This window comes from Seriola dumerili, unplaced genomic scaffold (genome assembly GCF_002260705.1).
Source record: "Seriola dumerili isolate Sdu_G_001 unplaced genomic scaffold, Sdu_1.0 BDQW01000230.1, whole genome shotgun sequence".
Classification (NCBI taxonomy): Eukaryota; Metazoa; Chordata; class Actinopteri; order Carangiformes; family Carangidae; genus Seriola; species Seriola dumerili.
Window position 1 is genome coordinate 1,287,597 of NW_019174485.1, and position 26,010 is coordinate 1,313,606.

Sequence of the window (26,010 nt, forward strand, 5' to 3'; positions counted from 1 at the left end):
GACCTGCTGGTGGAGTAAACATGTCAGATATGGTCAGTAAACTATGGTTTAAATCATAACACACTAGCCTTGCTGACACAGTATGCACATTGTAATGAAACAAGAAAACAGTTTTCAGTTATGGTGTTGAAAAAAGATGCACATCCTGTATCAAAACAGACATTTTTTTTTATGCAACATGGGAACAACATTCAGTTTTTCATCTGTTTTGTTTCTTTTTGTCGTCATTTTTAGAGGAGTCATTTGCTCTCACTTGTGTGTAAGGGTGTGCGTGTGTCTGTGTGTATCTGCCGAAGTAGACTCACTCAGACTGTAGCATCCTGAGTGACAGCAGGCTAAGGATCCATTGTACTAAACTGAAGCACAGGAGCACTGAAGCACAAGCCGGCGTTAAAGCGATTGATAACCAGATGCAGTTTTTGTTTGAAGTTTGTTTGAGAGAACATGTGGTACACAAGTGGCTGTTGGAGTGATATTTTGTTACCAAGCAACAATGACGACAGAGTACTGTAACCATGTTTTATACCAATAGTCTCTATGACAACCCTGAGCTACAGTCGTGTTTCTGTAAATAGCCATCAGGTGAATGTTTTTTGCCATGTAACTAGTTCAAGGTTTAAGCCACGAGCAGCTAACATGCAGTATTTTCTCAGCTTGGTTATTTAGGAAGGTGAAACTTGAGCATTGTATTTGACTATTTCAGAGGGTTTTATTATGATAGGGGGATATAAAATGCGAGACAGTTTTAACTAGTTGGAGCAACTTAAAGATGTGTGATGTGATTTTTTTTTTTTTTTTTTGTCAAGTGTGCAACAGGCACGTGAGAGTGGCCTCCGTATGCAAGGGAGTGAGGATTAAGATGTGCAGTATGAAGCTCAGTTCAGTCGGTCTACCTGGCTTCAGACTGTTATTAGCTTGCTTTGTGTATCTCATTGGTTTAGGGGCTTTGTTGGGCCTTTTCTTTTGTTTTTCCTTTCTTAATCCGCTGACCCACAACTGTAGGTGTTTTCCTCGGGGGTGGGTGGCATGTTGAGGCAGAGTGTGGGGCTGAGTGCATACTGTAATGTTCTGTTGCACCTCTAAACACTGTCATATGACCATTTCATAGTAGTGTTTGTTCTAGTTTGTTACTGACCTGGATGAAAATCTCTGAGTTCAAGCACTTGTCTTTTCATTTTCTCTGAACTTTACAACAAAGGATGAGCTAAGCTTATGGAACTTAAAGGCCTTAAAAACTTCAAATGTTAAGTATTTTTTTATAACATTAAATATTCATGAATAAAAAAAAGCAACAACAAAGTAAAAGAAAAGAAAGGTTAGGCATTATTTATTAAAAGTTTAACTCTCAGCAACTCATTGTATCTGCCCCATCAGCACTGTGTGGCTGTGGTTTGATTTCACTGACAGTAAGTGCATTTCCACCCATGTGTTTTCATGCACATTTTCAATATGCACAAAAAAAATTTGAGTGGAAACACCAGAAATTATAAAAAAAAAAAAAAAAAAGTCCAAATATTCTAAAAAGTTTTTGCACTTAGCTGCAGTAACATAGTTGGTACACTGATAGCAAAAACAAGTGCAACAAAGTGTCATTAAATAAATTATGAAGAACATGAAACAAGTGACTTAAACAAAGTGTTAATAAGTGTGGAGATGAGGAGACTGTAACCTTCCTCACGTTAATACACAAAACAGACACAAACACCATTTTTCCATCACGTCTTCCACATCATTTTATTCATTTCAGACTCACCCTGTCCGCAGTGCGACTGTAGAAGAAGTTCTGCTGAGGTTTAACGGCACCGACTGTTCTCAATCTCAATGAGCCAACTCCCTGAGAGTCACGACAGTAGTGGATGGAAAATGCACAGAAAGTTTATTTTGGAACTTTGTTGAAATTTGTGCTAAATTTAGATGAAAACTTGGTATGTGACCAAACAACCCAGCGACTGTCACCAGGTTTGCATTCAAATGTTGCTAAATTCCTGATCCTGGTGCAAGAAAATATGTGACATCACCTTCTTTTTCAACTGAGCCCTGCCCACTTCAAACTGGTGAGAGTAGAGAAGTAGAGAAAAGAAACTCCGTCATCTCTCATGTGAAATAACCAGAGGTGGTGTTCATGTAGGAGTCTATCACTCATGGTGAGAAGCTGATGGAGACAGTAGGTTTTCGGGGCAGTTAACCCAGACACAGCATGACTGGTGAGTCCATGTGTCCAAATGCTTCAGAGTTAGTATTTCAAACATGGTGACTTGATCTTTTTTCCTCTTCTTTTGTCTATTCGAACACCCAGTGTATCCTGTACGTTAACTTTCCTCATCTTTTATATTAAGTCTCGACATGTCTCAGTCGTGTAAGATCTGGCCTCTCCATTTAGGCCTCAAAAGGGAAAGAACGTGCTGTCTACTTGTTGGTTTGGGTTGATATGGAGTGGTGAGAGGTGAATGTGTTTAACTGCAACTTTATGTAACGGTTCAGTGGATAAAACCTTGTAGGACAATAAGAAACAGCTGTTTATCTTTTTTTTCCCCACTTTTTTTTTTTTTTTTTTTTTTACAAATGAAATATTTGTATTCTCAGTTTTGACTTTTGTTCCTTGAACATGGAATAACACGATATGCTACATGAGGCAGCTGCATTGCTAATAAGACGTAGTCGACTGTCTTTCTTTGCATAATTTGCATATGCATGTGAAAATAAGAAGCATATCCGTTCTGACATGGTGGTTATGGTAGCATTGGTTTTACTTCTATGTGGTTTTTAAGACAAGCTTTTTTTGGCATTTATCATTGTAGTTTTACACAGGGAGAAAAAAAAACTGTAAACCTGTATAAAATACAATGAAGGGAAATGTGAATAGCATGTTAAGTACCGTAACTGAAATGTTACTTGTAATCAACACCATGGGGTTATTTTTATTTTTCTAAGCTAGTGTTTTTAAATGGTCTTGGTTTACAGAACTGTAAATAGACCTTTCCATTTCCTTTTCTTACCATTTTTTTTTTTTCCAAATAACATTTTTTTTTTGTTTATTTTTATACTGTACCACAGGAGGCTGTTGCTCAGACTTTGAACTAACTAAAGCCTTGTGAACAGTTACAGTGCTTTAGAAGATTTTTATCCATTGTTGTGATGCGCAGAATGCATCCACATTAACAGCAGGTGCCAAAACAGACACCTTTCATTTTCTAATCTATAGTAATCCTCTGTTTTTATGCATATCAATTTATGTTCTCCTGAGCAGTGTTTTGTTGTTTGTTTCCAGAAATTACCCTACAGACTGTACATTGAGGTAAAATACATAAAAATGTAGAATAAAGATAGTTTTTCATAATTTTGTTGTACTTCTTTTGTTCATATTTTGCTATCATGGATCAAGGAACATGTGCGATATGCTGAAGTTATCTTGACCGGACAAAAAGTCAAAGACAGAGACGCTGTGATACTTGCGTGATAAAGGTATTGTTTTCATTGTCCTGACACTTATGTAATGTCTGGCAGCAGACACCAGCATCTCATGGTGGCTCACAGACATGCCATGTTCAAGGACAGTGATGACAAATCATTATAACTTACCTACCAGCGGGCAAGTCATTAGCACAGGACATTTATTATACTAGTGGAGATCCCAAAGTTTCAAAGACACCAAATCAAGCTGTTGTAGTACTTACACCAAGGTCTCCTACTGCACTGAAGCCTCAGTGTTCTCCCTCACTTGGAAGTTGCTTTGGGTAAAAGTGTCAGGGGGTTGAATAATTAATTCACAGTAAACATATACTGTACCCTCAATGACGAGATGGAACAATGTGACTTTATTTACGAAAACCCCTGAGTGTACTGAATCGAATATGCTTGTTTTCTATTTCGAGGTACAATGTGTTATTTCGTCTTTCTAAAGTTACATTGGGCCACTGTAGAGTTTAAGTGCTACAACACTATGGACTGCAGTTTTAAAAAGTTAAGTAAACATCCTCCTGGGCTCCTACTGGGTCTATCATAACAACAATAATAATATAGTAATTATGTTATTATGTAATTATTTGTGACACACATGGCACACTACCAGGAGGGTGAGTGTGCTGCAGCAATATTTCCTGACTCAGCATTTTGCCTGGTATGCAGCGATTTTTATATTGTTAAAATATGTGGTGGATTAAAATATGTTATTATGCAATAATAATAACACAAAAATATTTTATTTAAAAAGTGACAATTATGGGAAAACATAGTGTAATGGATGCACAAGTAGAGTCAAAAAGTCACAGTAACACTTATCCAACATGGACTAACATTAGTAGCCATTAGCTGCTGGTCATACCAGACCAAGTAATGCTGTAGCAATAAAACCCCTGAGTGTATTGAACTGAGTGAGGCAGTTTTCTGTTTTCTTATGAACTCAGCTTTGAATTTGTAAAAGGAAGATTGTGTTATTTCTTCATTGAAAAGTTACAGTGTCACTTTAATTACTGTATTTAGTAACTGTATATTTTTATTAAAGCGTAGGAAGAGCCTCATTAGAAAGCATGAAGAAGCAGAAGAGCTTTAGATTGAGTACACTGAGCCACCACCTGTCTTGTCTGTTAATCATTCACTTTTTTATTAAACCACCAGCTGGAGGAGGCAATGGGAATGTTGTCTTCAGGTAGAAGAAGCATTATGGACAGCACACAGGTACAGTAGCAGCATCAGGGTTGACAAAAGACCAGTTAAACACAGGCTTGCAAAGCATTCACATAATTGAATCGTTCAGCGGATGATGGAGTGTGTGTGTGAGAGAGAGAAAGACAGGATGTGTGTGTTCTGTATCACAGAATATTAAAATAATTCAGTCACAGCTGATGCTTCCCCCAGTGTTTTCTATTGTGCGTTTAGACTTTTGAATTGTCGCCTTGCTTCTTGCTCTCCTGTCAGGCACTGAGATCCACTGGCTTGTGAAGCATAGAGTATGAATGTCACAAGCACAGTCTTACAATCTGATCATCATCATTCATTGCTTCATCTCTGGAGTGATTGTCCCTGCAGAGCAGAGCGGGGCCAGCTGCATAGGAGCACTTTCAAGTAAACAATAAACAACAGCAAACACAGCTGCAAACAATGCAGACGTACTCTACGTCTGTTATACAACAGGGACGCCCCTCGTGGCTGAACAGATGCTGAACAGGGCTGTGTGTCCGTGTGTGTTTCCAGAGACCGTCACACACACAGAGACAGTGAGTTACATGAGGAAACAGCGACCACCAGTGGTTACAAACTGCAACTGAATGTTAACAGAAAGATTCAGCTTTAGGACACTTTTATGTTGCCTGTAAAGTGGCAAACTGCCAGCATACAGTACATATCATGTTAATGAACAGGCCTGGAAGTGGAATCAAAATAACTTTATAGTTAGAGAGTTAAAATCTACACCCCCAATAGGAATGAAGTAAACAGAAGTATTCTAGTCTAAGATTCATGTAGCTTTAGGAAAAATTTCAAGCACACATACAGTATCGTAAAACTCATTCCTGTCTTTATGAGGTAAAATAATAAAATAATAAGGTCAAGAAAGTACTAGAGAAAAATCCAAAGAATAGTTCAACATTTTGGGAAATAAGCTTACTCTTTTTTTTTTTTTTTTTCCTTTTTTCTTTTTTTTGTTTTGCTGAGAGTTAGATCGATACCACTGTCACGTCTGTACGCTAAATATGAAGCTGGAGCCAGGAGACGTTATCTTAGCTTAGCATTAAGACTGGAAAAACAGGGAAAACAGCTAGCCAGGCTCAGTCCAAAGTTTAAAAAAAGACACAAAAAAAAACAACTTAACAATTGGTAAAGAAATAGTCCAGCATTAAACCAACTGTAAAAATCACAACTTGACTTTTTTACACTTTGAATTTGTATGAAATAAAAAAAAACAAGATGAAACATGCTAATTAATGTACATGCAAAAACGCTAGGTTGTAGTTTTACAGGAGTTCATGTTCTGGACTTATTCTTTGAGAAGAATAGTTTAGTCGATCTGTATTAACTCAAGAATTATTAAACACAGGTTACAGTCTACATTATGTGGGAAGCCAAAACAAGTAAAGTCTAGTCTCTTTAATATTCACTGCTGTCAGAAAATAGCCTTTAAGAACTGAGCGACCAGGCTATGCTCTGAAGACACACACATGCAAGTAACAAACATGAAAAAAAAAACAAAAAAAAAAAAAACAAAACACATTCACACACATAAACAGTGGAAAAGCATAGCTGTGTATCATTCATGGACATGTTTAATGTCGAGGTTGCTTTTTGTGACGTTGATGATGCTCAACATGTTAGATGAGGTCATTAATACTGTGCAATTATCAAGTTTGATTATGCGTAAAATTGGCAAAAAAAAACAAACAAACCCCTCCCCACCCCCAACCCCACACACTGTTAGGCATCATAACTCCCATATGAACATATACTAGTTTGAGGTCAAAGGATGCAAAAAAACATGAAAGAGACAAAGAGAAAACAGAGACTGACTAAAGACAATTTTGCTTGTGGATGGCTGCAGTTAAGCATTTTTTCAAAAACAAATATACATATACATACAGTACTTACATACAAATATATCTGTCAATTTATAATACAGTGATTTTTTTTATTCATAATCATCTCTTAAATAAATTGCTCTCATTGCACTTTGTTAAAATAATTAATTATATGATTTCTCTTAAAGGCAATAGTGTGATTTTTTTAAAGGTGAAAAAGATAGTGTACCATAAGCCTGATTTAGGATAATAGTAAAAATAAGAAGATCTGTAATATACATACTGTATCTGTAAAAGACCCTCACCTCCTCATATACATGAATGGATGTTCATCTCCATATATGTAGCATGTCCTTTTTGATATGACACGTGTGCCCCACGCACACCTCTGTGTTTATGCTCGTGCATGCTCGTATGCCAGTTTATGTCATATCATGTCTCCACGCATACATATATACATACAATATTATAAAATAAATAAATACAGGAAAACATTCTTGGTTCGTGGTTTAACGGTTTATTTCAAAGCGGTTTTTGGTGCAGTCTTTGACTAACCGTTGCTCTCTGCGTGTTTGGGTTTGAGTCCTCGCTGATGGGATCAACAGTCGACTGAGCCTCCCTGAAAGATGCACAGGTGGGTAAGTTGCATTTCTATGTGTGTGTGTGTGTGTGTAGGGGAATGTGAGCGTGTTCGAGTATGTGTGCAAAAACAGTCTGTGTCCAGTGTAAGAAAGGTTGGGACCAAAGTCTTTGGCCTGAGGAGAAAGTACAGCGAATGTTGTGTTATGCTGTGAGTGTGTGTGTGTGTGTGTTTGTAGGGTAAAGGGGCGGGGTTTGCATGACTCCGTTGTCCTCTCGTCCAAGTCACCGCTATGAAAGTGTCAGATTGTCCCAAAAAAGAAGCTCAGTCACAGGTTCTGTCCGAGTGCAGCCTCTGTAAGAGGATGTAGTACAGCAGGGATTCTGACAGCGTTCAGGTGGGGGGCGTTCAGGGTGACGCAGCACCCGTCTTCCCCACTGCCCCTTCATGAAAGGGTCTCACTTACTGACTGACTGGGGGCTACTGGTTGGAGCAGAACCCTCACTCCACCCGCCTCCACTTCCCCACTTTCCCTCATCTCCATCTATGCCACCGCTCCGTGTGTGTCCACGAGACAGGGTGGAGGGTCTGGGTCTCCACCGGGCTCGGTGGGGGCTAGATGGGTCCCTCGTTGTGGGCGCTGTGGTTGCTCCTGCTGAGGCCCACACAGTTCTGCTGCTGGTTGAGCAGGTGGGACGTCTCGTTGGCCACAGCTATGGCCACGGCAGGGGTGGTGCTAGTGGTGCTGGCTGTGGTGGTGACGACTGCTGGGGTCTCCACTCCATCGTGGAGCTCCGTCAGCGTGAGCTCGATCTTAGTGAACTCACTGTCTGTGGATTGGGGTGTCTTGTCCATCCGTGACGCCATCACGGCGTTCTGGTACTGTTGACGTGTTACCTAGGAAACAGTGAAGATGGTGTCATCTGTAACTGATTGTGTTGTAATGTACAGTATAGAGTTGAGACAGAGCTGCTAGGTAAACATAAGACTGTAAACAGTGGTTTGATATACTGATTTGCCAACAAGTACAGATGAAATTGGTTTTTATTAGTCCATCACGATGACTGTTACTCCTTGAACACAACTGGAATCATTTTCTAATTAATTTAGTGATCTTTTACAGTCAGTAGAGTCTCTTGACCACTGCCAAACTTAAAGTATCTGAGTTTCAGAACAGAGTTTTAGTGTCTAATGAAAGGTTTTGTGAGAATTGTGTATTTCTTCTTGTTGAATGTGAAGGTGCTGTCTTTTGAATGGTCATGATGCAATTACCTAATTGATATTTTATTGGATAGTAAAAAAGGAATTAAAAATATAAATCAATGAGCTCTGACTAACGAATAAAGTAATAAATCAATGCATAAATAAATCCAATCATAATCAGAGCAATTCATTCAACAATAAAAAGCAGCATTGACTGATTCTCACATGATTCATTTCCTCAGAGTTTCAGGGGAATGCACTAACCCTGACCCTAACACTACTGCGCTCAAAGACATGAGGTTTTAGCCCATTACAGCTCTAATTGTGCCACAACAAGGCTCCAGAGGTTCACAGATGTATCTGTGAACAACAATTAGCTTAAAACAAGCTGTCCTTTAAATGTCTTTGTTAACTGTATTTTGGCCTTTTTGGCGGCAGCTGAACAAATGCAAGATCAACTTTTTTTCTTATTCACACATCTGGCAGAAATTAGGGTTATCATTGATTTGGAGCCATGTGTGTGTATCTAATGAATGTTAGTCCACACTGACGAGAGCTGATGGAGTCAACCAAACAAAATTAAAGATTTGGGGTTTGAAACCAAAACAGAAAAAATGAAAAATAAAAGAAACTAAAACGCTCCAGAGCTGAGGGGAACTGTGGAGTCACATTTTGTAAATAGAAATATTGATTGGTGCAGTATCAAATTTATCTGGGAATTTTATCGTATTTCCTTTAATAGTCTATATAGTTAATAATCTGCTTATCAATAAATCAATTGAATTTGTCAATTATCAGGTTTTTTATAGTCATAATCACCCCTGTTTCTACTGTCCAAACGATTAAGACTATTGGTATGAAACATAAACGTTGGTCAAACCTTTAATCATACGTATACAAACATCAGCCTCCGTGTGAGTTACTCACTACTACACTAGCTGTTGTTGCGTTCTCACCTTTATATACTGCAGGTCTGAGCGCGCTCTGACTGAGTAGTCGGGTACGTAGATCTGCAGGAAGGAGTTGAGCTGGTTGTTGCTGTTGCCCAGCGTCGGAGTGATGGCGTCGATGCGATCACTCCTGTTCAGAGAGTCGGAGTGGTTGAGTCCAAACGGCCGTGGAGGAGATTTATTTTCTGTAAGGAGGTGAAAGAGCGGGAAAAGATGTTTAAAAGACAGAAGTCTAATGGATCCAAGTCTAACGAGTATACATACTTATTGCTTTTCTGAGTTGTTTCTTTAAGGGAAGACTAGGAGAAAAATAATATAAATAATTGAGACCTAAGGCCCTATAATATTGAGATGTCACTGATGTATTTTACACAAATGATTTCTCATTAGAATTGGTAGCGAGCTCCTCAGAGGCCATGGTGGGAATTTCTTTCCAAAATACTTTCCTTCACAAAGCTTTTGCCAGAGGCACAACTTACTTTAGCTTTCCCTCTCAACCTCTGCATGTTCCCAGGAAATGTGTTGAAATGCAAGTGATGCAATGCACATTCCCGAAAACCTGTGGCCTTTTAGGCATCGTAATTAGGTTCAGTTGGTTTGTCTTTCTTCCTATGGACTGTGCTGCTGTTGCACCAGAGCTGTCATATCCACAAAAATAAAAAAACACATGGCAAATGAGACAAATTAGATGTGTGTCATTATGTCACACTGGCTGGAGAAACAGAGTTTGATAAGACTCGTTCTTCCCAAGAACAAGAACAAGAGCAAGACAGTGTGTGATGATTTCTTATTTGACAGTCTTTGACATCTCTATTGCTCTAATCATTTACATCTTCAAGTTTATATGAAGCTTGGTACAGATACACAGTACATTATCCATCTGGCCATGTTCTTCAGATTTAAAACTCTATCATGTACCTGTTCTAACCTTCTCACAGCTCGCTCTGAAATGAGTGGAGCTGAACAACAGCTCCGGCAGCACTTAGGATCCTGTGTATTGATGACATTTTTCCAGGTCAAGTGTTAGATATTAGCACAGAAGCTCGCTGTGACACTGTATGGAAATCTAATTTCTGTATAAGGCTTTAGGTGAGGAACGTTTCATACTGTAGGTAATGAGTCGGTGGTCTCCAATGATGTGGCTTCCTTCTATGAGCCACCACACAGAGAACGTGCTCTGTTTTTGCGTGTGTGTGTGTGTGTGTTTGTGTGTGTGTGTGTTTTTTGTCATTTTTTAATTAAAGACAGATTATGTTTTCCACTTCTTAAAGAAGCCTAGTGAAAATCACACACAACAAAGTGGAAACGGCTTGGCCGAGCCTAATGCTACTACGCTGACTGGAATGTATGTAATCCCATGTTGGAATATGTGCGTGATAGGGAGTGAGACGCACAAACAGCGTGTGTGTGTGTGTGTGTGTGTGTGTGTGTGTGTGTGTGTGTGTGTGTGTGTGTGTGTGTGTGTGTGCGTATGTGTGTGTGGACTGAGCGCAGTGGGCCAAAGACCTGGCATGTGAACTCTTGCGGATTAGTACTCCACTTTCTAGGGGCCGCAGGGGCCAGGTCAGTACAAAAAAATGGCGGTGTGTGTCAAGGATACACACATAATGCCTTTACCTACATGCAGATACACACTCAACTGTGTGCGCAGCATCAGACTGGATGAAAAAAAAAAAAAAAACACGTTAAGAGGTGCAGAACGCGAGCGTATTTGTTCAACTGCATTTCCGGATACATGTGGGTGTGTTTGTGTTCCTGGCAGCATGTCCGTAGTTATGTGTGGAGTGTGTGCGCTCCGTGTACATGTGCCTGCGCATGTGAACATATGTGTGCATGTGTGTCTTTGTATGTGCGCTCAGTGGTGTCCGGCAGGGGGCTGTAGCTGTAGGTCTTGTTTATGTAGTCGGAGGGTTAAAGGTTAGGGGCGAGCGGGGTGGAGCCTGGGTCCGCTCTGGGGCCTCCAGTCTCCAACACCATTCAGCCACTTGACTAATGGCTCAGGGGATGAGCGTGTAAAGTCTCAATCCGAATCTGTTTTCCTCTCTCCCTCTTTCTCTTTCACTTATACACACATGAATATACAGAGCATGTTGCATTCAAGTACAAACAGACTTTCAGGCATGCACACACCAACACTGTCTTTGCCACAAAGTAGCAAAAAAAGATGCACATGCAGGCAGTGAGGATCAAAATGATAAAACACTCTGATCTACGTCAACACAAACCATGCAGGTTAAACTTTGCAGACAATCATCTGTGCAACATTTTGAATTCAACAACACATTATTTTTCAAACTGTCTAATTGGTTGACAGGAGGATGTGTGTGGTATTAGATATGAAGACATATATACACATAGAGAGAAGAGGCCACTGTACCTGGAGATCCTGCTAATGATTCAGCCCTACTGACCACAAACGTACGAGACAGCGACAGAGGGACTTGGGGAAGAGAAGAGAGAAAGAGCAAAGAGGGAAAAACAGAGGAGAAACGTCTGTTAAAGGTGGAAATGAATCAATGCATGTCCACAAACTGTAAACGTTCTGGGGACAAAAGGCAGAAGAGCACCAGCACAAGGTCTACAGATTAAAGCCGCACACTTTTCTCCTTCAGTCTTAACCGCTGTTGAACTTGTGCTGAAAGGTTCAATCAAAGAAAATGCACTATCACGTAGAATCATCAAGTGCTTGATTTGTGCGTTTTCTTTTATGCTGAGCACCTACGCACACACACAGAGGAAGGTTATTCTACTTTTCCACCAGTAGGTGTCTCTCAGATCCCACCACCCAAGTGACTCAGAACAGATGAGAAATGCTGAGAATAGTATTGTAGTTTATGAATGAACTGTGGAGACAGAGCGGATCACTGGGTGACGCTTTCTCATGATGTCACTGCAGGACGGCCTTTTCAGTCTCACATCTGTTGTTCATAAACATTCACCAAAGGAAATTTAGGCTTTTGATCAGAGAGGATCATAAAGTGATCTGTTCTTTGCCGGCTTGGCAGCACAACCTGGTTACTAGCACAAATAAAGGGAGGGCAGGTCCATTTCTACACGATTTAGGAGAAAGTTAAAACTGTTTTTTACAATGTATTTGGCTTTTACTTTGGCTTTCAATTTCATGTGCATCGCTGCTAAAAGCTTCACCAAGAAAGAAATAGGTAATACTGCAGGTATCTCTTACTTAGTAAATACAATGGGACTAGAACTGGATGATTATAAATAATTTAGATTTATTCTTATGCTGATATGATCCCTGACTTTTACAACTGATACAAAAACAATACTTTTTCAACACTTTATTTGAGGGATATTAAAGTGTTTCCTATGAAATCCTTATTTCATTTGATAAAATAATCTTTTTTTTTTTAATGTTAAGTTCTTTACAGAAACAAAATAAAGTAAAGTAAAAATTATCATCTAAATCAGGAACTGTCTGATCAAAGAATACATGAAAAAACAGTATGAAGCTAAGCGAGCATTTGATGCTAGGTTTTTGGTTCTTGACAGTTTTCAATTCCCGCTGCTACAGACACAAGAAACTGCATTTTAATCATTTATTCGAAAATGAAATAAAGTATTTCAAACTTCAGACAAAGGCAGGATGTGTCAGTCAGAGGTCTTACCTGGAGAGGCTGTCAGAGCCATCATCCCATAGAAGGAAAACGGCCCCGCTTCAAACTTCATCCCCTCTTTTCCTGCCTCCACCTCCACTTTCCCCTGTGACAGTAACAACCAACTGTTATCTGCAAAAACTGCACAACACAACAAGGTGGAGTACTCAGCTTACTTTTCAAAGTGTCTGCATTTTATGATTTTTTTTTTTTAATTCATCCAAATGCATGTGTGGTTGTTGTGTGTGGAGCATTAGTGCTTCATTGTGTCAGTTACAGTATATTTCGCTCAGCCTTTCTATCTAGGATTTCCGCTACAGCTTTGTGCTTTGCAATTCCGCTTTCACCCTTTTCAAAATCTTTTGATTCTTTTCCTGCTCAAATACATTTATTCACCCTGCCCGTGAGTTTAGAACAAATCCACCCGCTCCTTCCCTCCCTCTTTCCTCTCCTTTTTACTACTTGTAGAAAATCCGTACTCTGTTTAATAGCTCCCAATCTGCTCCTAAGCCTGGTCTCAAGGGCAGTGACCTCACACTTGTCCAACCTGGACCTCATTTGATCCGCAGCTACTACGCATATTGACTTAGTGGACTGATAGGGTGGAAATATACAAAGTATGTGAATGTCAGAATTATGTTTGTAAATGTTCTGTGTAGTGTTTTCACTGTGGAAAAACCACAAAGACTTTCAACTCCACCTTAGTGCCTATAATTTGGGACTTCCCTTGATCTCAAGCCTCATGAAATACTTGATACTCTCCTTAACACCAAAGGGGAAGACTCTGAGTTGGCACCAGCAGCACATTCAGAGACAGAGCAGACGCTCAGACCAGTTTTCAAACTGTAAGGCTACATGAAGGTCAGCAGCACTTGTTTTGATCTGCTTTTGAATAAATAATGGTAACTCTATAGCAGGATATCTTTTAGGTGTCTGCAAAGGCAGAGAGAAAGGAGAGGGATGTGACCACTACTAATATTCTGTTAATGCTTTTTAAATAAACTTACATTAGAGGATAAATGCATTATGATTTGTTAAGAAACCTTGGAAATACACATTTCACGTTATATATGATGCTTTTCACTTTCTTGTGCACTAAAAACGATGTAAGTGGACTTTCAAGTGGTGTATCTCTTAGAACAGACATTTGTATTCATGACGAGTTGTGTATCTATGGCATTGTTGCAGTACAATCATACCATGCATACCTATTAAGGATGCGTGGCCCCTGCAGCACAACTCTGTTAGATCAATGGCTACACTATGGAAACCGCTTGTAGTACTAACAGTAATGTGTTAGTACACTATAATGTGTTTAGTGTGATATATAGTGTAGTGTAGTTGTGCGTAGCTGCAGTGATAACACAGAATTTAAGTTGTAAAAGAGGAAAGATCAAATATTTATACAGATGAGGTAAAAAAAACAAAAAACAAACCCACACTGCATGAGCTACAAAACACACTGTCTATCTATTTTAGGAGAAAAAGGTACAAATACTGTTATTACTGTCTGAATGATAATGAATGTTTGTGTTGTACGTCATTTTAAATGCAGTCCAGTAGCGTGGCCGATGTTGGACATGTTTGGTTTGGAACAAATCTGCTGATGCACCTCATCGTGTCCACAAACCTGCAGAATGAGGATGAAATAATCCACGGGCTTGTTCCTGTGGAAGAGGTAGTGTTCTACCGCCCGCTTGTTCTTCTCGTCGTATTTCAGCTCCTGGATGACGTTTGGATGCTTCAACAAGCGCAGCAGAATCTTTTCTGACATTTGCACAGGAGCAAATGGCTCGACCTCTGAGGAGAGAGAGAGAGAGAGAGTGTGAAGTCAAACATTAAGTGTATCCCAACAGATACTGGGGTTTGAGGCTGGTACCAATAATCAATATCAGTTTCCTATTGGTCAATGGTAATTCTTTTTAACATAATGAATTACCATTTTTCAAACTACAATCCCAATCCTTCGTTGGCTCTTGTTTGAGACTTTGCTGGTTTTTTATCATTAAAAATTACACATTTTTATGTTTTGGAGTGTTGGTTGGACAAAACGAGCAATTTGCGGACGTCACATTTTGTTCCACAATAACTGTGACAAACATTTTTCACACATTTTCTGACATTTTATAGACCAAACATCCAATCAAACCATTTGCACCAACACATTCGTTTTGAAGTGTCACGTATGAGCAGTATGAAGAAAACATATGAGTGGGTCAAACCTGTGGTACAAGTTATGTGGAGAATGTCTCTCTCTCTGCACAAGAGAAAAACACTTGTTTTACTTCAGAATTATAATGACTTAATGTGAATTACATTGGGAGTTTAAATATGTTACAGAAATAAACACAAGTAGAGTAAACCTTTGCTAAATTATTATTATGCTCACCATATCATCAACATCATAGTTTGCCAGTTTACTGGGAGGTTTGACATTTTTCATTTTAATTTGTTTTTTTTTAAATATTTTTTCATTTTATTGGCATATTCTGTTTTTGGCAACTTATAAGCTACAGTTCAGTTGTTAGGATAATCCTCCCACTCTTCTCACTAAATCATTTGATTATACCTCCCATCTCAGCCATGCACCACTTTGCTTTAGCAAGATTTTTCATTGCATCTGATTTTATATTAAATTCACTCTTTATTTCTGTCACTGATCTGATGACACAATGTTGGCAGCTGTAGTCTACAATTAACATCTTCTGTTTCAGGTCCCGTCATACCACCACTGACACCGCTGCAAAGTTACTTTTTATCTGCTGATTTCTCAACGCAGGACTAGAATTCTTCTACTCTGACTTTGCGTGAATGAAACTTGCTCACAAACAGTGGAACCAAAAGAAGAATGAGGTGTCAATTAGTCTCATCATAAAATTTCACAAAAAACGTCCACCTCCTCATGAACAGGCAGCATTCATCAGGTTGAAACAAACCTTCATTACAAGCAAAACCTCAAAGATAAAAGTATCACAAGTTTAGGATAGGAATACAAGTTCCTCCATACTAAAACTTCACTATTGTTATTTCTGTCTACTCTTTTTGTAAGACCTACTGCTGGCCTGTCTGTCCTGGAAGAGTGATCCCTCCTCTGGTGCTCTTCTTTTCTGTCCCATGACAGGGTTTTTATTTGTGGAGTTTTTCCTTACCCATAGTTGCAGTCATAGTTTCCTCTCTGTTCCTGCACACAAACCTCTCTACACATTCAAACCTGACCAAAAACTCATTTAAAACTTGTAAAAGATGTATCCTAATCATGACTGGTCTGCTTCAACCACCTAATTGGCCAATCAGCTCCTTCAACTCAGCGGCGGTGATATGTGTCAGCTGGCTGCTGGCTCCACCACCAGGAACTAAACTCCCTAATAGTCTTTAGAGGAACTAAATCAACGCTTAGCTGCTAGGTCAAAGTTCTAAAGCAAATCCAACCTCAGTGAGGCATGGTCAACTGCTGCTGCTGCTGCTGCTGCTGCTGCTGCTGCTGCTGCTGCTGTTGTAGCAGAACTTGGATATTCTTCTGTCTGTTCAGAAATCCATTTCCCAAGGGAAAGTGGGTTGAAATATTTCACATTTTACACTAAATATGTCGACTTGTGTGAGAACCCCGATCATAGGCCAAAAATGCTGGGTGTGATGTCACTCAGGAACGAGTGTAAGCAAACAGGGTGGTGTTTTTAAAGCTGTGACTCAACATGTAACCTTCAGTGCATGACATGCAAGCAAATAGACGCCTGCTTTTTTTTTTTTTTTTTTTTTTTGGATCCAAGCTCGCACAGTCTGCACAGACATCCCGTGCCGTGCTCCCGAAAGGCCTTCCACCTCTTCACAAACACACACACACATGCATACCAACACGCTTGTTGTGAGTCTTCACACAACTCACTCCCTCACACACACACACACACACCAGATACTCATTCTACACACATACTCACTCCCCCCTACACCCACTTGCCCAAAAATTCAAAGCCCATACGGGCACATGCACACACAAACAGCTCACACACACACACTTTCCCCACAGTGAGGGGCTGAGGGCACACTGGGGGAAGTCAAGCAGCAACGCAGCCCACTTGCCTGTTGCTAGGAAACGCAGGGTAGCCAGCAGAAGCTGAGGTGATATTTTAACCTTCATTTCATTGTCGGTAGGCTTGAAGGCCGAGAAATCCTGCTTCCTTTCCCGATGGGTGATTTTCTTCTTCGTCTTGTTGTCAGCTGAGGAGGGAAAATTAAAAGTCGAGGGTAAGACACAAACTGAGACCTTTTCTGCAACAGAAAAAGGTCAATCCATACCACTGCACAGATACTGAGCTAGTCGTCCCGGGTCATAGGGTGACTAAACTTGAGTTACCCAAAGCTTATTGCTTTTTCCAGAAACGTAGCTGTGGCGTCCTTCTCAGAACTAAAGGAGAGCTATAGGGGGCTACACTGTTAGCTTACCACATTCTTAGCATTACTTAAAGCCATATGTATTAGGGCAACAAATAGACTGGCACGTACTCCATGTCTGCGGGCCTTCACTGATACCATTAGGGTTGTAACAGTACAGCCAGTTCAAGGTTTGTCATTAAAATCATTATTTATTCATGCTCGGATGTAAAATGTTTCACCGTAGAGAATCTTAAGTGTAAAATTGCACAATTAAGATTTTTTTTTCTAAATGGAAATAAACTGATAATAAAAAATGTCTTAATGCAAAAGTCCTCCTCCAGAGTCTGAACTTAGCTGCAGTAACATTTTCCAAACCCTAATTGAGACATCTTCACACAAAGTGATGCAAGGAAGGACGAGGACATTTTTTTTAAGCTTGTCAACATTTTCAGGCAGCAGTTCATCTTTGACAGTTTCATGTGTCTCTGTGTTAACTGTCACTTTTCTGTATTTATATATATCAATATCCCTCTTATTTCTCTTCCTGTAAAACATTTCTGATGACTCACCCTGCATCCGGAGGCACATACATACATAAGTATATCTAGTTAAATTTAAGTTGGGGTGACTAGCTAATCCCTCCCCATCAAATAAGACCACTCTTGCCTGTTAGCCTGTTAGTCTATTAGCTAGCAGAACAATATCATGGTAGGAAAGTCTGTGTTTGTTGGATCAGTGGAAAAACACTGACACTTTAACAGTCATAAATAGCTCTACAGCTCCAGTCCAATCAGATCTGAACTCTTTGGTCAAATCCCTCTTGAAATGAAAACTCCACTCACATATTCCATTTCACCCAGAAATAAGTTAAATTAAACTAGAATTAAAACACTGAGGCAAATTGTTAGCAAACACTAGCTACATTGCAATATTAGCATTCATTTGGAGTCATATTTCTGATCACCTGATGAATATACATTCACTCACTCTCTTTTGTTTTGTTCTCCACCAACTCTTTAGGGGAATATCTGGATCTTTAGCCAGTAAATGCTCCACCATATTTGGTGCTAAGCAGGTAGACTGCTGAATGCTGCGCTGAGTTGTGCCATAATTCCCAGTGGGTTCATTACTATACAAACAACCCCTTTTTACTTTACACATTGTTGGGACAAAACGACTGATCAGCGCAGCTTTAGTTGTGCCTTTTAACTGGCATTTAAACATTTGTGTCTTCCAGGATTCACAACTCGTCAGATTCTGCACATATAACAGTTATCAGCTCCACATTGCCTTTTGTCAGATTTTGGTATCATGCTATATTGTGCTATACTATACTAGCATACTACACTATGCTATACTGTACAATATTATAGCTACAGCCTTGATACCAAAAAACATTGGCGGTTTAGCAGAATAAAGAATATGATGTGACTCATTCACTAGTGCTTATTTGAGAGCCCCTGCAAGTTTACAAATGTATATTTAAGTAAGTATCCAGCAAGAATTAGACCCACATTAGATTGCTTTAAAGTCACTGTGATGTAAGAGAGCTGTTACATTGAGCCCAACCGCTGGGCTTGGATCAGTTTATAACAAGCCATGGATTTAAGTCTGGAGCTCTTACTTTGACAGGCTGGTGACGCCTTGAAGTCTTAAACTCTAAGAAGTCTGAGCTTCAAGAGAACTTACTGTACAAGTCAGTCTCGTCCAGGATCTCTGACTTGATGATTTCTTCAATAACGTCCTCCAGGGTGACAATACCCAGAACCTCATAGAAAGGGTCTCCCTCACCCTCATTGTTCACCCTCTGAACTATGGCCAGGTGGGATTTTCCTAACAAAACATACACACACACAGACACACACACAGACACACACACACACAAACACACACGCGCGCCGATACACAAACACAGGTGATAAAGTTAGGGTCATATAATGATAAGAGAGTTAAATGTACATCAGGCAGTGGTGGGGGTACAAGGGAAGAAACAGGCAGGGACACACACAGGTATTTCCATCTATAATCTGTATCACAGAAAAATACTTTACATACTTTACATTGTATTTTATACTATGAAAAAGGGGAAGAATCACTCATGTCAGATAGAGCTGTGGCTGTTATGAATTGCAATTCAAATCACACACAGAGCAGGAGACACAAAGTGATCTGATCTCCTTATCAGTTAAATGAGCAGGGATGCAGAACATGGTAGTTCAACTGTTCAAGTGTTAATAGTGCCAGCAGAAACTCAGACAGCGAGAGAGAGACAGACAGACTGACAGTCAAAAAGCATTACATTTCATCATATGAGCCCCCACAGCCCTCCCTCCCTCCTTCCCTCCCTCTACATCTGTGTTCCCAGGACCCTCCTGTGTGCTGTACCATCTGAAAAAAAAAAAAAAGAAACAAACTGCCGTGTATGCAGAGAATACTGTCAGGCAAAACACTAAACAAATTCTTTGCCTTTTCTCAGCTTGTGATCATTTAAAAGGAATTTTCCAGAGGCCCAGGCTAATATTAGCCCCTGCAAAATGAAGTTTCCATTCCGCCCCGGCGATATTCTCACCGAGCGAAGGAACAGACCGGGCGAAGCCTCCGCTGTGTGATCAGATTGTCTCGAAATGGGCCGTTTGCATGCAGATACACCTGGGTGTAAATAATGGAGGACATCAGTGTGCTTGTGTGTACGTGTGCATGTACGTGTGTCAGAGTGCATGGGTGTATGGGTGCATGAGTGTGTGTGTGGTTATTTTTGGAGAACACAGGTACATCACAGAGTCGGTGCTCAGATGCTGTTTCAGCTAACGTAGGCTGCTTTGGTGCAGGCGAGCACAGGCTGAAAGGACCTCTGGGCTGATCACCAAGAGTGTTTTATTGCACTGCAGCTCACTGCTTCCTCACAACACTATGACGGCACACTGATGTGCATTGAACAGAGCCTGAGAGTTTGAATGTAAGAATGTTGTGAGGGTTAGATGCAGAATTGATGCTTTCAACAAATATGCTCAGGTTACAGATAACAGGCTGGAAGGGGAAGATCCCTAAATGGAGGTGTTAATAAGGTAAACACAGAAATCCACAAACGCAAGGAGTCTGCAAATGGCACGCAGTATACAAGTCTTATTTTCAAAGTGTCCAACAAGAGTGGAATCTGCTTATTTCTATTAATATTTCGACATCTTTAGCATATTGCTTTATCACTGCGGGATGGGGTTTAACTAGGACAAACACAAATGGAGCCATGGTGGGTTAAAGCAATCAGGCCTCTGAAGTCCTTGAGCAAGCAATTACTCTAAACTGCCCTGGGAGGGAATGGCAAATGGAGTGGCCAGCACAGCACAGTGAAACAGATCAATGCTCACTTCCCTCTCTTTAATGGCATCCACTCCACTCACATCTGGTTTATGAACACAGCTCCCAAATAAAGGTTTGTAGGCAAAAAACGTTGACCTAAATGTCACCTTGAACTTCAAAGTGGGAGCTGAAATCACCTGAACATGAAAATCCAGAAGATACGCAAATATGTGAAGTGATTTCATTTCCGTTAGAATGAATTTTTTTTCAGCACAAATCAACTTGTTTCAAGATCTTTTTACATCCAGTAACATTACAGTCACTTGTATTTGTTCCTTGTCATTTAAAGGGGCTATTGTGAAGTTTTATTTGCCACCAAAACATGTTTTCTTGCCAGGAACAGGTTGTGGTGATCGATTGTGGCTTGACAAGAGCTTCAGCCATCGTTGTCTTTATAACCAAGCGGGATATAATCCACCCTCTGTGCAGCGCTACTTCTTCAGGGCAGATTGGAGGCTACAGTGAGTTGTTATTGGACAGTGATGAAATAGGTTGGGGCTAGCTGGTTAGCATGCTAACTTCAGTAGAAGAAAAGAAGTGATAGAGACAAGTGCTAACATCAGTGTTTCTTTCCAATGCTGGAGACACCTCTTGGCGAGTAAAGGAATAAGGTTTGATGCTTAACTCACAGTGTTTCCTCTAGACTGGTAAGTAAACAGCTGCTCATGCTAACGCTGGCTATGTAGCAATAGCAAAAATTACAAACAGCTCCTTTAAAAGGAGTCGTGTGTCATTTTTGGAAATCATGTTTCATATTCTCTTTCTTGCCAAGAGTTAGATGAGAACATGAAGACCACTTGTCTGATTGAAGTTAGTTGAAGTCAGTAGCTGGTGAGCTTAGCATAGAGCCAGAAAACAAGGGGAAACAGCTAGTCTGGTTTTGTCCAGAGGTAACAAAGCCCCCTAATTATTATATTTTGTTAATCCTGTAAAAAAAAAAAAGAAAGAAAGAAGAAAAAGAGACAGAAACAACAAAGAGCTGTCTCCTCTGCTTTCAGTCCATGCTAACAGGCTGCTAGCTGTAGTTTCATTTATCAAACTGACATGAAAGTGCTATCAAGAACGCAGATAAACAAATTTCCCTAAATTTCTGACTATTTCTTTACGAAATCTTCTGAAAAGTAACAATAAAATTAAAGGTTTGAACAAATAGTCTTAAAACATGGCAAACTTATTAGCTTATCATCTGAAATGAATATAAAATTATATACTCTTTCAACCCTTACAGAAACATTTCCTGTACAACATGTGCATGTAGTCCAGCAACACCAAAGGCTACAACCTCAACACCTCTCTGACATAGCCTCAACAAAAAGTGAGCGTTGCACTGATTTATTTTTACTTTTGTGGGGATTTAGTATGTTTATACTGCATATAGTGTAGTGTCAAACTGTTCTTCTTATTGTGTCCACCTTGCAGATATAGGAATGTCAGGTTTGGTTTCATCAGAGGAAGCAGAACAACCAATCAGAATCTGTGTCAACATGACCTCACCTTTCTGACAGAAAACAAGAGCGACCTCTGACCTTTATGTAAGCCAGCTGATAGGAGGTGGAGGAGATCACACACAATCTGTTCTGCTCTTTAAGTGGCCATGTGCACACATACACTGAACACACAATCGTAACAGCACGAGGCACTTGTTTGACAAGTTAAACTAATCCCATCAGGATGTTTGTCCACATAAAGACCACTTTCCAACACTTCCTTCTATGGAGGAGATTACTTGGGGAACTATTAAAGATGACCCATCGTAAGAGCTTTATTAACAGAGGCCGCATAGGTCACCAGTTTAAAAAAAAAAGAATGACACACAGGAAAAAACTGAATGGGAAACTATTGCAATGACAGAGAAAAGCATGTTTATGCAAAGTTTAGTTGGTGTTTATTCTAGAGTCTGTCCCATGGGCTGCAATGTAAGGAGACAGAAATTTCACAAATTCCATGGAACTGACGGCAAAGGGAAAGTCATACACAAGCCTTTCACTTCATACTACTCTGTATATTTTATGTGGAAATCATCAGACATGTTCTAAGAGAATATTTTGCCATGCTAGAGCTGTGGCTCCAGCGCGGACAATATCGGTCAGTTGGTTGACCTTTGTTCCCAAGTGAAATTTCTCAATTATAGATTGGATTGCCATTCCATTTTGTGGCCAATCCTAATGACTTTGAGGATCCCCTGGTTTTTCATGTAGTGCCACCAGCAGGTCAAATTTATTACCTATCCTGTGAAATATATTCACATCTTCTGCACAGATTAGCACAAAGTTTGGCACAGACATTCATGGCTACCAGATGATGAATCCTAATTACTTTGGTGATCCCCTGACTTTTCCATTGGCACCACCATGAGGTTGGTGTTTTTAGTTCAGAGTAAAATGTCCAGAGAACTATTGGATGTATTATCATGAAATTTACAATCAACCCTGTTCCTTTGGTGATCCCTTTAATATTTTATCTTTGCCATCAAGTCAAAATTTTAATCAGTCCTGTACTTTGGTTCATGACTAAATAGCAGCAAAACCTGCTAACATGCTAAACTAAGATGGTGAGCTGGTTAATGTTAGTTGCTAAACACCATCATATTAGCATTGTCATTGTGAGTATGTGAGAAAGCTGATGTTAGCATTTAGATCAAAGCATTGTCATACCTAAGTACAGCCTCACATAGTCTTCTTGGTGGTATCGTCTATGGACCATGAATGTCTGCACAAAACTAAATAACAAAACAATTGGACCAAGGTGGTGGAGGAACCAACATTTCACTAGAAAGGTGTCATGCTGTTAGCATGGCTAAACACATGCAGACAGACAGACATACAGCCGGATACTGTACATACACAAATACTATTTTGTCATTTATTTTTCCACTTGTTTGTGCCCAAGATATTATTCTTTTGTTTACTTTAGGATGTTGGTCAGTGTTATGTAAAGTGTAATATGTGCAAGTGTCAGCTAGCGTCTGGAGCATATCAGACTATAGCTATATTAGTTTTTATAAGGAGAAGTGCAGACATCAGTTGAGTCATACAGTAAAATTGGACTTTTGATTCAACTCACAAATGTTTCATGGTTGTTAAGATAGATTTGGATACTTTCTTGATGTCATTACACTACATCTATTTGTTTTTGTCGGAAGCAACATGACAAAGTAAGTCCAAAACTCAGTCTCTGAAACACCAGCTGCTAAAATGATGTTAGTTTCATGTGGGGCTATTTTATGTAAATGAAGATCTAAAAGTTGCCAATTTACGAGTTCTGTACCCATGTAAACTTCCCCTCTGGAGTTGTTGTTTATCTAGTCTAGCTCTGTCTTTCTCAATAATACACACACACAAACATACATGCGCGCGCGCACACACACACACACACACACACTCGTCTTTCACACAGTAGCTCCGCTTCAAATCGTTTTGTCTCACTGTCCCACAAGATGAGTGCATACTTTCCAGTTTCCCACAAAGACAAAATACCACACAAGCGACAGAAAAAATGCAGCTTCTGTCTTCCATAAATATAGTACGAGACAATGACAGCCTGTTTATTCAAAACTTCTTAGCTGCTGTTATGGCAGTGGTTTTTGTGAGGGGGGGACTTGAGGTAGAGTGGGGAGGCTGACCCTCTGGACCCTCTGGAGCCTGGAACTTGGCAGTGGGCCTCGGGGAGAGCGTGTCCTTGTGAAGACCAGTCGTCTGGGGTCCTATAAGCCACCACTGCTGCCTGACATCTGGGGCTGTCTAGCTGGGCTGAGACTGAATGCATGCTGGGTAGTCCAGCACACAGGCACACTGCACAGATCAGGGTTGGGGGTCAATTCACTTTCAATTTCATCCATTAAAGCAGCATGTTTTTTTTGGTCAAGAACTGGAACACTTCAGTCATTAAAAGGCTCTTGTATGCATTTCTAAAACATTTCTGAGGATAATGGTTGTGTCATTAGCGACTGTAAATGGCTGTTTCAGTTTACATTTATAATTGAGTGAAGTCAAGAGGCACGCACGCACACACACAGGATTATTTTGTTTCCCTTAACAACAAAGCAGCAGATGACTAAGGTACCAGGAAGTGCTTAATCACACTGAAGAAACAGTCAGGGACCACAACACGTTTGTTTAGTTAATGTGTTTCAGTGTTTCATTAAAACACTGGCTGTGAAAAGATGAAGATACTTAGCAAACAAGATTTGATGCTATTGTATTTATTCATTTATGTATTTATAAATTTTTCTTGGGCTGAAAATATTCAAATTAAAAAATGCTAAGTTTAAACAATACTAAGAGTCTACAGCCATGCTAGCAGCTCTGTAAGGCTGAGAGTGGTGGACTGACCCACAGACCAACAAAACATATTGGTATTGTCTAGACCTTTACTAATCCCACTATGTGCAACTTTAAATTACATAAAAATGAAAACTTCAGGCCTCCATATTACCACATAAAAACACCAGAGTGGAAATGACCAAAAGAAAAGTTGAAATATTGCAAAAAAAATGTTTATGCTTGGCTGAGGGGGAAAGGTTGGTGTGTTGATAACAGATACACACAAAAGACAATGAAGCATGTGACTTAAACATTCATGAAGCTTTCACTGAAGAGACTAAAAGTGATGAGGAGAATGTGATGTTCCTCAAATTAAACACATAGTATGTAACTTCTGGCTAGGGGTCTCTCAATCAAAACAATAACAAAAGCCGGCGTTGGGTGACGTCATGAAGTAGCGTGGGATCACAGGAGTTGTTGTCTTCACCATCAATGCTATAAATTTATCTCCAGTTTGGATTCCTTCAGTGCAGTCATTTAGCAGGTTTTACTGGGAGCCGGATTATATGACTCCTCCTCCTCCATAACAAACGGACCCGATGATTATAACCAGTAAAAACACTGAATAAAGCAGTTTTACATTTAAAGTCAGAGTTTGGCCGACACTTTACAGGGAAATAAGACATCGGTGAAGGGCGGGGAGCTTAGACTGCCGGTAACCTTTGTTTCGATTGTTTCTCTGATAGCTTACGATTCAGACATCCAGGAGGTGTTCACTGGAAGCCAAATTATCCACAGAAGTGTCCTCCTCTCCATAACAAACACAGAAACACAGAATGAAGCAGTTTCAAATCAGTGATTCACCGATGCAGGTTCAGTGGACGCAGGACGTCTCGAAGAGGCTGGGTGCTCTGCAACATTTGCTTGGCTTTTTTCTCTGGTAACTTAAGATCCAAATGTCAGATAAGATTAAATCCTTCATCCAGTTAAATACATAACTGAAAACGACCAAGGTGTTCAAAGTGTGTCTTAAAAATGTGGCTTAAAATTGCATAAAAGTATATTTTGACCTCTTCTGTCAGGCAACCACAACGCTGACGCATGCGCATAGGGGATATGACGTCATTGACAGGCGACCAAATGATACGTAGGCTACCATTACCATGA

General features: G+C 40.0%; 1 protein-coding gene across 6 annotated transcripts in view; it reads right to left on the reverse strand.

Moving 5' to 3' along the window:
* Nucleotides 1-7,701: 7,701 nt before the first annotated feature.
* The window catches only part of cnnm2 (cyclin and CBS domain divalent metal cation transport mediator 2), a 37,205-nt gene continuing 18,896 nt past the window's right edge, over nucleotides 7,702-26,010 (reverse strand). Inside the window, exons 2-9 of one of the 6 annotated variants that reach the window (XM_022755605.1) lie at nucleotides 18,914-19,057; nucleotides 16,931-17,068; nucleotides 14,484-14,653; nucleotides 12,866-12,959; nucleotides 11,617-11,679; nucleotides 9,246-9,424; nucleotides 7,855-7,983; nucleotides 7,702-7,785 (exon numbers count right to left, since the gene is read on the reverse strand). In XM_022755605.1, coding sequence (XP_022611326.1) covers nucleotides 7,702-7,785; nucleotides 7,855-7,983; nucleotides 9,246-9,424; nucleotides 11,617-11,679; nucleotides 12,866-12,959; nucleotides 14,484-14,653; nucleotides 16,931-17,068; nucleotides 18,914-19,057 — 1,001 coding nt within the window. Of the gene's footprint in view, nucleotides 7,984-9,245; nucleotides 9,503-11,616; nucleotides 11,680-12,865; nucleotides 12,960-14,483; nucleotides 14,654-16,919; nucleotides 17,069-18,913; nucleotides 19,058-26,010 lie in introns of all 6 variants that reach the window. The other 5 variants (XM_022755607.1, XM_022755606.1, XM_022755603.1 and 2 more) reach the window with 5 other exon arrangements.